Raw genomic sequence first — 10357 nt, 5'->3', positions numbered from 1 at the left:
ATATATTTTACTCTAGATGTAACAAAACATAAAAAATATATATGATTTTTTATAAAATAGCGATTTATTAAATTAGTTGTAATTAAATAAAGAAACGTAGAATGTACTAGAAATAAACGTGGGGGTTTGTTGGATCCATCTAAATTTTATAGTATGACATATTGTACCAAACGTTGGACATATATGTTCTGTAACTTTGTTGACATTAATAAAAAATAATAATTATTTAATTAGTTGTTGTTGCTTCTTTTAGATCATTTGATTAATTATTTATTTTCCAAGCTTTGTTGTGTTCATTTGCATAGTATTTTTATCTACTATTCTTATTTAAGTTTGATTTTTTTTTTTTTGAACAAACCTTCGTTACTTCAAATACTCAAACTAAACAGAGTTAGAGAGACAAGATAGTGCAGCCTTAGCCACATCATCTGCCTCCTCATTGTACTTACGAGAAACAAACTCAAACGAAACAGAATTAAAAAGAGTACAAAGGTGATCAATATCAAAAAGAACTCCTTGTGCTTCAACAATCTTCTCTTTGGTGTTAATGGCCATGATAAGGGACTTGGAATCTGATCAAATGACCAGCTTACGCAAACCCAGAGACCGTGCCGCTTTTAAGTCAGCTTTAACCGCAAGAGCTTCTGCAATTAGAGCAGAGCCAACGATGCTGCGGTTTGATGAAGAGCGATGGAAGGTCTTGTTGCTCATATCTTTGAAGATGCACCCAAATCCTCCGCCACTGGTGCCAGCATTCCACGCTGCATCTACAAAACATTGAGCCTCCACATCCAAGTTAGAAACCTGACGAGCCTAGAGAAAGTTATCTGATGGTGTAGATAGGTTCTGTTTCGCTTTCTCTTGTTGGGCGGTTTGCCAAATCCTTGCTTCCTTCAGTGCTAAGGATACCAGTTCTTGCTCTGATCCCTCTCGGTTCTCAAAAATCAACCTGTTTCTCCCTATCCACAAGTACCAGAAGATCCAAGGATAGAGATCAGTTTCACCAAGGCCCAGTGGTGGCAGATTAACTATGCGTCGCGAGGTTTGCAAAAGAGCTTCCGGGGAGGTGATGATCGATGGGTCTGGTTTGAACATGACAGGCACCAGATCCCAAACACGACGGGCAAATGGGCATTGTAGAAAAACATGACGCTCTGTTTCTATCAATCCACATCTCTTACAACGCCCTTCCACTTGAATCCCTCTGTGTAAAAGATTTGCACCAACTGGCAGAGCTTTACTTTTGATCTTCCATAGGAAATGTTTCAGCTTCGGGGAAGTTCTAATTTGCCATATACAGAGGTTCCAGTTGAAGTCAGTCAGCTCTTCACCACGATTTGTCTTCCAGTATGTGTAGCCCGTCTTGGTTGAGTACTCTCCAGAACGTGTATGGAGCCAGCGGAGTTCATCCTTCATGTGGAACTCGCTAGGAACTAGTTTCAAAATGTGTTCCTCATACTGAGGTAAGTGTAGTCTAATCGCAGGCAGATCCCATTCCTTTGTAATGCCATTCAAAAGGTCCGATACTTTCAGCTCTTTGTTCTGCTCTGTAGGTGGACCCATTGGACACATTGGAGTCTTTGGGGAGAGCCAAGGATCAGACCAGGCGTTGATGTCCGATCCGTTACCAATAACCCATCCTAGGCCTTGGCGTAACACCTCTCTGCCCGCTATAACTCCACGCCAACCATGAGAAGCCGATTTAGGAGCTGGAGTTGAGAGGAATGGGGTGGAGTGACAGTACTTCCCTGCCAGTGTTTGAGCCAGCAAGGACTCTGGAAACTTCAGTATTCGCCAGGCCAACTTTGCTAACAGAGCATCATTAAACTTCTCAATCTCCCGACATCCCAAACCGCCAGCTCTCTTAGGTAGAGTAAGAGTACTCCAAGCAACCCAAGACATTTTACGATGATCTGGTTTGTCGTCCCACCAAAAGCGAGTGAGCACAGTTTGTATCTGTTTGCAGAATGACTTAGGCAACTTGAAGCACGTCATCGCATAGGTGGGCATAGCAGAGAGAATAGACTTCAAGAGGACCAACTTCCCTGCGCCATTGAGGTACCTAGAGGTCCAGCTATGCGACTTTTGTCTGATCCGATCAATAATGCTAGCAAATATGTCTCTCTTCTTTCTGTTGAAGTGCTCCGGGAGGCCAAGGTATTTACCTATACCCCCCTCACCCACAATGTTAAGCTCCGCTTTGACCCTGCGTCTTGTTTCAATGGGTGTTTTGGCAGAGAAGGTTATAGCAGACTTCAGACAATTGATGCTTTGGCCAGAAGCAACCTCATATTTCTCAAGGATGTTCTTTAGTTCTTTGCAAGATATCGGGTCACTCTTGCAAAAGAACATCGTATCATCGGCGAAGAGGAGATGATTTAGAGGTGGTGAATTGCGCGCTACCTTGATGCCACACAGCTTTCCTTGTTCAAGCGCCTTAGAGCAGAGTCCCGATAAGACCTCAGAGCACAAAATAAATAAATAGGGAGACAGCGGGTCGCCTTGTCGGATCCCACGCGACGGAACAACACAACCGTGAGCGCCCCCATTGATGAGGTATGAGTATGAAACCGAGCTAACACATTCCATAATCCAATGCACCCATGTAGGGTGAAAGCCAAATCGGACCATGACATCTCTCAAGAAACTCCACTCCAGTCGATCATAGGCCTTACTCATGTCCGTTTTGACGGCCATGGTGCAATGCTTCTTTGCTGATGAGGTACGGAGGTAATGAAGAATCTCGTGAGTTATCAGAACATTGAAATAGAACGACCAGCCACAAAGGCTGATTGGTGTGGAGAGATCAATGAAGGGAGGATTGGTTTCAGCCTTCTGCACATGACCTTCGCGATGACCTTATAGTGTGTAGAGCAGAGTGCTATGGGCCTGTAATCCGTTACTGTCTTGGGCGTTTTGATTTTTGGTATTAACCGGACGTGAGTCTCGTTAAACCGACGATGAAGTTGACCCGAGATAAAGAAATCTCTGACCTCCCGACAGACTTCTTCTCCTATGATGTCCCAAAATCCCTGATAGAAACTGGCCGAAAAACCGTCGGGTCCCGGAGCTTTGTCTCCATGAATAGCGAACACTGCTCGCTTGATCTCCAAATCATCTGGTATACTTGTGAGTGTTGCATTCATTTCAGGGGAGATTCTGGGTGAGATAACATCCTCTATGATCTGAGATCTCCCTTGAGACGCCGATGTGAACAGGGTATCATAGTACTCTGCAATAGAGGCTGCTATCTGTTCTTCTGCAAACACAGCAGTACCATCTTGTTTCTCAAGAACATAGAATTTATTGGCAGCCTTGCGGCTTCTAGTAATGGCATGAAAGTAGCTGGAATTACGGTCTCCGTGTTGCAGCCAGAGGATTCTACTACGTTGACGCTAATACTTCTCCTCCTCCTCGTAGGCTTTGTCAAGCTCGTTTGTCAACATGCCAATGATATCTGTATCAGAAGTACTGCTTGATAGCGCTTCCTCCAACGCCTTTTGGAGGCTCTGGATAGACTCCTTGCTATTCAGATTTTGTTCTCTAGACCATTTGATAATAGCAAGGCGTACTCGACAAAGCCTCGACCATTTAAGTTTGATTTATTTTCATGAAACCACTGATTTCTTTTAGAACATGTTCAGCTGAGTTTTGTAGCTTTTCTAAGATTCACACCTCTTTCTTTTTTTACTTTCTAAAAGAGTGTTAATTGTTCATATGTATCTACTTTTTCACGACTCAATGTAACATGTTTATTTAATCAAATCGCAAGTCCAATATTACACAAAAAGCCAATGTAATAAATTTCTGAAGCAACTTAAAACAATAATATTTGTTTTGGATATGATAATCTAACTAGCTTAGAAAACTAGATTTTTTGGTGTTAGTGTTGAAAACTTCATATGCGATTTGATGACGATGTTTTTGCAGATATAGCAAATTTCATCAGTAAGAGATCATTCTAATATTGGCAAGTCAATCATGCATCATTTTTAGAGAAATTTTCTACGAAGACCCTAAATTTGTTATTATCATAAATATAGTCTCTATAGATTTAGTGTTTAGATTTGAGGAGTGCAGTTTCTTTTTTAGGAAAGGAGTAGGGTTTAGAGATTTTTTTTAAAATATAATAAATTTTTTTTAAAATAGTTTCAAATGAATTTTTGAATTTCCAAAAGATAAAAAATTTCGAATTCGAAAACATATAATTCGAAAACTATAATTTTTGTCAACTATTTTGTTTGTTTTTGTTTAAATAATTATTTATATCTATATATCTATTAAGTAAGGATATAAGAGTTTTTGGCTTTTTAATAAAACATTTTTTATTCATTTTTCTCCTTGTAGATTTTTTAATAAAGAAACCTATTTTATAATTATTTGAGACAACTGCCCCTTACAAAAAGGAGAGTATACAACAAAGCACAACTCTTACGAGTCAAAACTGAAAGCTACTTGGTAAATATCCTTGGACGACCCCTCACTGAATCGACTTTGTCTCCATTTGATGCATTTTCCTATTATGAATCTACATGGTTATATATCCAAAAATAATAGTTGAAACAATATGTTTGCGACAGATCTCAATCAATATAAACCTCCAAGCATAAGCTCGCACGATTGGTGGCGTAAATTCTGACGGACTCTTTTACCCTCACTATAATAGTGGAGTAGTATTATATATAGGAACACAACTCATTGCAAGTATTGAATGTTGACCAAAAAAAAAAACTTCTAATAATTTATGCAAACTTTGATTAAAAAAAAGTTTTATGTAAAAGAAGAGTATATTTAAATTACTCTTTTACAGTTTTTTCTCACGGTGAACAGATTTTATTTCTTCCTTTTTATAAAAATTACGATATAAATCTACTTGTCATGTTGACCAAAAAAAAAATCCACTTATCATTAGATCGTAAAAACGCTCTAGCGTTGCAACTTGCATGTATATGTTCAACGACTGATTAAAATACAATTCATAGATGACATATACGGACTACGGAAGTACTGTATGTCCCACCATACCAATAGCTAGCCTAACAGGAGCCTAGATCACCGTACCACAGAGATGTTCTTAATGATTCAAGTTAAATCATTTAACGCGCTATTACTTCAATGATTAGCAACAATACTATACTCTATATTTAAGAATCACCCAACGAAATTTGATAATTTCAAACACTATTCTTTTTTTTTGTGGGCAAAATTTCCAACACTATTCTAGATAGACTTTTTGCGATTGGAATCAAAAGCTAGCGTGTATATATTCTTGTTATTTGTAGTAAAGCTCTGAAACAAATCATTTCTAAAAACAATTTGTACTCGTAAAAAATATGATACGATTTTAACAGATACGGTAGTGATTTGCCATTATGTATAAAATAAAAATAGCAATTACGATTGAAATTTCACGCAAAAGAATACAATTGTAGATATCTGAATGGTAGTACAAATCAATTCCTGATTTATAAATATTTGGATATATCCTGATCAGTACTAGAATTATTTTTTGTCACATAATTTGTTACTATTATTATTATATGAACTTGAACTTATAAAAATTGTTATAAATTATTTCATTGCAATATTTATAGATTTATTATGCTATTATTTTAATTTATATTTTAAAAGACATTTTCTACCATCCAATGAAACAAAAGACCTGTCTTTGAATCCAAGTCTCTCTCTCTCTCTCTCACCCCACACTTCACCATCTCTGCTAATTCTCCAACTTTCTTTTTTCCCCTTTTCAAGTGAGTTTCCTTTGATAGGATATTAGCTAAATCCTCTAATCTCTACAATTTCATTCTCTCTTTCTCTCTTTGCTAATCTTGGAGCTCAAACATCTCTGTTTCTTCAGAGTAGTACTCCACGAAAGTTGCCGTCTTTAATGAGTCGAACTTGAGAGTGAATCTCCAGAAAGAAAGAAAATGAGATCGAACTGTTGTTCTTTACCTCTTCTACGGCTGTCTCTTCTTCTTGGCCTCTTCTTCATCTCCTGTGATGCCTTCGCCTCTAACGAAGGTACTGTTTATCTGCTTAAACCCACCCAGATCTCAGATTCTTTGGATCGAATCGTTTTCTCCAACCTTAGTCTAGACATCTCAATCGACCATGAGAAAAAAAAAAGATTACTATATTTGTTTCCCGAGAAAATCAGTAGAATCTGTCAAAGTTAAAAGCTTTTAATTTATACAAAATCATCTCTCTAACTCTCTGTGTACAGTTGAAGCTCTAAGAAGATTCAAGGAAGCAATCTATGAAGACCCTTTCCTAGTTATGTCTAACTGGAACGACCCCAATTCACATCCTTGCGCTTGGTCCGGCGTTACTTGCTCTCCCTCTAAAGACCATGTCATCAAGATGTAACACTCTCTTTATCTGCAACAACATCACTTCTTTTATGAGTGAGATTTGGCTTGTTGATTTTGATCTTTCTTTTCGTGTGCAGAAACATATCTGCTTCATCTATTAAAGGGTTTCTTGCGCCTGAGTTGTGTCAATTAACCTTCCTTCAGGAACTGTACGCTTTCCATCTCTCTCTTGACATAATATATAGTTTGATGTTTGTGATTTTGACAATCATTGAATGCTTCTGGTAGAGTCTTACATGGGAACCTTCTACTCGGGACAATACCAAAGGAGATTGGCAAGTTGAGTAATCTCAAGATCTTGGACTTAGGAAACAATCATCTCATGGGTCCTATCCCCGCTGAGGTCGGGAGTTTGTCCAGCATTATCATCATGTAATAAAAAGACTCAACCTTTTACAGCAACCAAAACTGACGGTTTCAATACCTTTTCTTCATAATGACGCTTTTGTTTCACATTTTGCAGAAACCTTCAGTCCAATGGTTTAACGGGAAAGCTGCCTTCAGAGATTGGTAACTTGAAGTACCTTAAAGAACTTCATATCGACAGGAATAGGCTTCAGGGAAGTCTTCTCGCCGCTGGATCATCTGGCTATCCGTCAAAATTGTGAGTTTAGCAAAATAGTATGAAACACTTCTGTCTGCAATGGCAAATGTTTTAATGGGATTTTGGTTTTACTCAACTCTGTTGCAGGTTTTCTTCAAATTCAAGTGCTAATACTGCTGGTCTGTGCAAGTCTTCTCAGTTGAAAGTAGCTGACTTTTCATACAACTTCTTTGTGGGAAACATTCCAAAGTGTTTGGAGCACTTTCCAAGGTATTCTTATCATCTAGGTTGTCTTTTTCGAGCTCTAGACATCTCCAGTTTTGCTTGAGAGTTTCTCCTTTTTTTTATGGTCAAAACTAGGACGAGCTTTCAAGGGAACTGCATGCAAAACAAGGATCTTAAGCACAGACCATCTTCCCAATGCGGTGTGTAAGATATAGCTTTTTTGTTTTCATTTCATGGCCCAGCTGGTCTTGGTTTTTACTAAAATGTAATAATCCGTGGGGGCAGGTAACGCACAGCTGGTCAAAACTCATGAAAGTCCCAGCTCCCCACCAAAGCACCAGTCAGCTGAAATTGTGGCTAAGCATCATAAAACATCAAGACCTAAGTGGCTTCTTGCGCTTGAGATAGTCACAGGATCAATGGTCGCTTTGTTCTGCCTGGTTGCACTTTTCTCAGCAGTTCACCGCTGGCAAAACAGGCCTTCTCTCATCATTCCTTGGAAGAAATCTTCAAGCCTAAAGGAAAAGTTCGCAGTCTACGTTGGTTAGAAATCATCATCTTTCCAAAAAAATCTTCCAACATTCCAATTCAAACAACTCAAAATAAGTGTGGCTTTTTGTTCTCTTATTACTCCAGATTCTGAAATGCTCAAGGATGTCTCGAGATTCACAAGGCAAGAGCTTGAGGTGGCGTGTGAAGACTTCAGCAACATCATTGGTTTATCTGCTGATAGTCAGGTCTATAAAGGAACAATGAAAGGTGGACCTGAGATTGCTGTGATCTCTCTTTGCGTCAAAGAAGAAGATTGGACCGGATACCTCGAGCTCTATTTCCAGAGAGAGGTAGCTTCTGCTCATGTTACAAAGAAAAACTGAGCCTTTTCTAAGCCATTTTTGCACTGTTTCAGGTTGCAGATTTGGCTAGACTGAACCACGAGAACGCAGGGAAACTGCTGGGATACTGCAAAGAGACCTCACCGTTTGCAAGAATGCTTGTTTTTGAGTATGCATCAAACGGAACGCTATACGAGCACCTCCACTGTAAAAATCTCAACTTCCTCATCAGAGCTTTTGTGTTGCATCATACTATACTGTTTTAGACTATAGATTAACATTGCTATGATAAATGTTCTGATGCAGATGGGGAAGCGGCTTTGGTATCATGGGCAAGACGGATGAAGATTGTCATAGGCATTGCACGCGGTCTCAAGTACCTTCATATGGAACTGGATCCTCCATTTACAATCTCTGAGCTGAGCTCAAACGCGATCTATCTTACAGAAGATTTTACTCCCAAGGTAAAAAGTAAAGTGAGACCAGCTTTGTTATCTGAACAATACAGTTAAGCTTATGTTTCTATGATGCAGCTGGTTGATTTTGAATGCTGGAAGACGATTCTTGCGAGATCAGAGAAGAATTTGAGAAATATTAACAGTGAAGGTGCGGTATGCGTGCTCCCAAACGCAATGGAGAGTCGATATCTGGATGTGTCTGGTAATATATATGCATTTGGTGTTCTTTTGCTGGAGATTGTGAGCGGAAGACCTCCTTTCTGCAAAGACAGAGGCTTCTTAATTGAATGGGTAAAGAAGAAGCTATTCTCTCTGAAAATACCTTAAGCTGTGAGTAAACTCCTCTTTTTTTTTACACCCTCGTTACATTTGTTGCAGGCAAAGGAGTATCTTGAAACACCAGAGGCAATGACGAGTTTGGTGGATCCAGAGCTGAAGCATTTTAACCAAGAAGAGCTTGAAACGGTGTGTGAGGTGGCGAGGCAATGCTTGAACAGGGATCCGAACAACAACAGCAACAATAACAACAAGCCATCAGTGCAGGAGTTATGTGAGACGTTGGAGAGTAGAATCAGTTTGTCGATTTCCGCAGAGCTTAGATCATCTTCTTTGGCTTGGGCTGAGCTCGCGCTTGACTCGTGATGAGTGCTGAATGATGACGAATGGCTAACTGGAAAACCAAAACACCACCCCAACTCATGTAAATCAGTCGACACGTTTTAAAGTTGTTATTGTTCTCTTATCTTGACGAGTGTGTGTTCTGAGTTTCTTACGTGTTACTTTTGTTCTTGATTAGTTTTGGTGGGTGTGTGTTTACAGTGTGTTTGTAAAGGAAGAGATAAACATAGAGTTTGTAAAAGATTTTTTAAATTTGGAAATTCTATGAGAAGTTAAAGAATGTGTGTAGTGTGAAATATTTTTGGAACTTTGTATGATGCTTCTTTATGTTATACTTACGGTGTCTTCCATTTTCAAAAGAGTTTGCTGGTTGAATTGAAATCTCATAAACGTTGGATTCAATCTTAATAAAAAGGTCCTTTGACTATTTTAGAAAGCCGCCAATTTCATGGTTGGTACTACTTATCTGTTCTCACGACGTTGAGTGCCATTAAAGCTCAGACCGCCAGGTATAATAGATTCCATCTTACCTTAAACTGGATATGTATTAGTAAATTTCCCGTTGAATTTTTTTTTTAAAATACATTGTTTCTCTAGCACGCAACGGTTGCATAGTACGCCGCCATATGCCAAATATGTAACTTGAAAGAATTTACTTGCCTTTTTTCTTGCAAATGGAGAATAAAATAAGATGCAAAAGAAAAACAAGAACAAGTAAAATTGCTTCAGGCTATAGTTTATATACAGTTTACAGATACTCACGATCTGTTTCATAAACAGTGTCAATTAAACACTTTTCATACATATTAAGAAAATAGTTGAACACACAATTATATTTTTATTTATTTCATATGGTTAACCAATAGTATTTTAGATAAATAAATTTATTTATAAGATCAATGCATTTTGCAATTAATATTGAGATAAAAATAAATATAAATTGCATTAAAATTATAGAATAACATTTTTTATGAAACAAGTAAAAATACTAAAGTATTTATCAAAAAAAAAGTAAAAATACTAAAGTAACACTTATTTAAAAATAGAGAGATTATTATATTCTCTTCCATTCATTTTTGAAATATTTTGAATTAAAATTTGAATTTTACTATGTATTATTGCTCAACGCATAATATGTGATGTCATAACAGTGACATAATGCACTGTAATTATTTAATCAACCAATTATTTTAGAGAACCTAATAAAGGCAGTCACTATTTACTTATTTAGACAGTGAATGGTCAAAACCATACTACGGAATTTAAAATGGTATTTGTAAAGGCACTTTTAATTCACCAATCATA

At 37.9% G+C, this 10357-nt stretch overlaps 2 protein-coding genes across 2 annotated transcripts; one reads left to right on the top strand and one right to left on the bottom strand.

The window, feature by feature from the left end:
- Positions 1 to 576: 576 nt before the first annotated feature.
- Positions 577 to 2697, bottom strand: LOC130506757 (uncharacterized). The gene is made up of 2 exons (XM_057001441.1): positions 910 to 2697; positions 577 to 813 (listed from the first exon to the last, which is right to left on the bottom strand). The coding sequence occupies exons 1-2, from the start codon at positions 2695 to 2697 to the stop codon at positions 577 to 579; spliced, it is 2025 nt and encodes a 674-aa protein (XP_056857421.1).
- Positions 2698 to 5678: 2981 nt separating this feature from the next.
- Positions 5679 to 9332, top strand: LOC130506756 (probable LRR receptor-like serine/threonine-protein kinase At1g63430). Its single transcript, XM_057001440.1, has 13 exons — positions 5679 to 6024; positions 6227 to 6365; positions 6452 to 6523; positions 6603 to 6746; positions 6838 to 6978; positions 7066 to 7188; positions 7279 to 7343; positions 7429 to 7686; positions 7780 to 7985; positions 8051 to 8183; positions 8283 to 8440; positions 8510 to 8725; positions 8813 to 9332. The coding sequence occupies exons 1-13, from the start codon at positions 5931 to 5933 to the stop codon at positions 9074 to 9076; spliced, it is 2013 nt and encodes a 670-aa protein (XP_056857420.1). The 5' UTR covers positions 5679 to 5930; the 3' UTR covers positions 9077 to 9332.
- Positions 9333 to 10357: the final 1025 nt, after the last annotated feature.

The sequence above is a fragment of the Raphanus sativus genome, unplaced genomic scaffold, assembly GCF_000801105.2.
Source record: "Raphanus sativus cultivar WK10039 unplaced genomic scaffold, ASM80110v3 Scaffold3624, whole genome shotgun sequence".
NCBI classification, from domain to species: Eukaryota; Viridiplantae; Streptophyta; class Magnoliopsida; order Brassicales; family Brassicaceae; genus Raphanus; species Raphanus sativus.
This window is presented reverse-complemented; position numbering and strand designations above follow the sequence as displayed.

Bases quoted from the DNA above. Each gene is read 5' to 3' on its own strand.
- LOC130506756 (XM_057001440.1), top strand. From the start codon at position 5,931: ATGAGATCGAACTGTTGTTCTTTACCTCTTCTACGGCTGTCTCTTCTT. The intron at 7,687-7,779 runs GTTAGAAATCAT...TTATTACTCCAG, and splicing joins AAAGTTCGCAGTCTACGTTG to ATTCTGAAATGCTCAAGGAT. The intron at 8,184-8,282 runs GTAAAAATCTCA...GTTCTGATGCAG, and splicing joins GCTATACGAGCACCTCCACT to ATGGGGAAGCGGCTTTGGTA.
- LOC130506757 (XM_057001441.1), bottom strand. From the start codon at position 2,697: ATGGCCGTCAAAACGGACATGAGTAAGGCCTATGATCGACTGGAGTGG. The intron at 814-909 runs GTATCCTTAGCA...AACTTTCTCTAG, and splicing joins AGGGATCAGAGCAAGAACTG to GCTCGTCAGGTTTCTAACTT.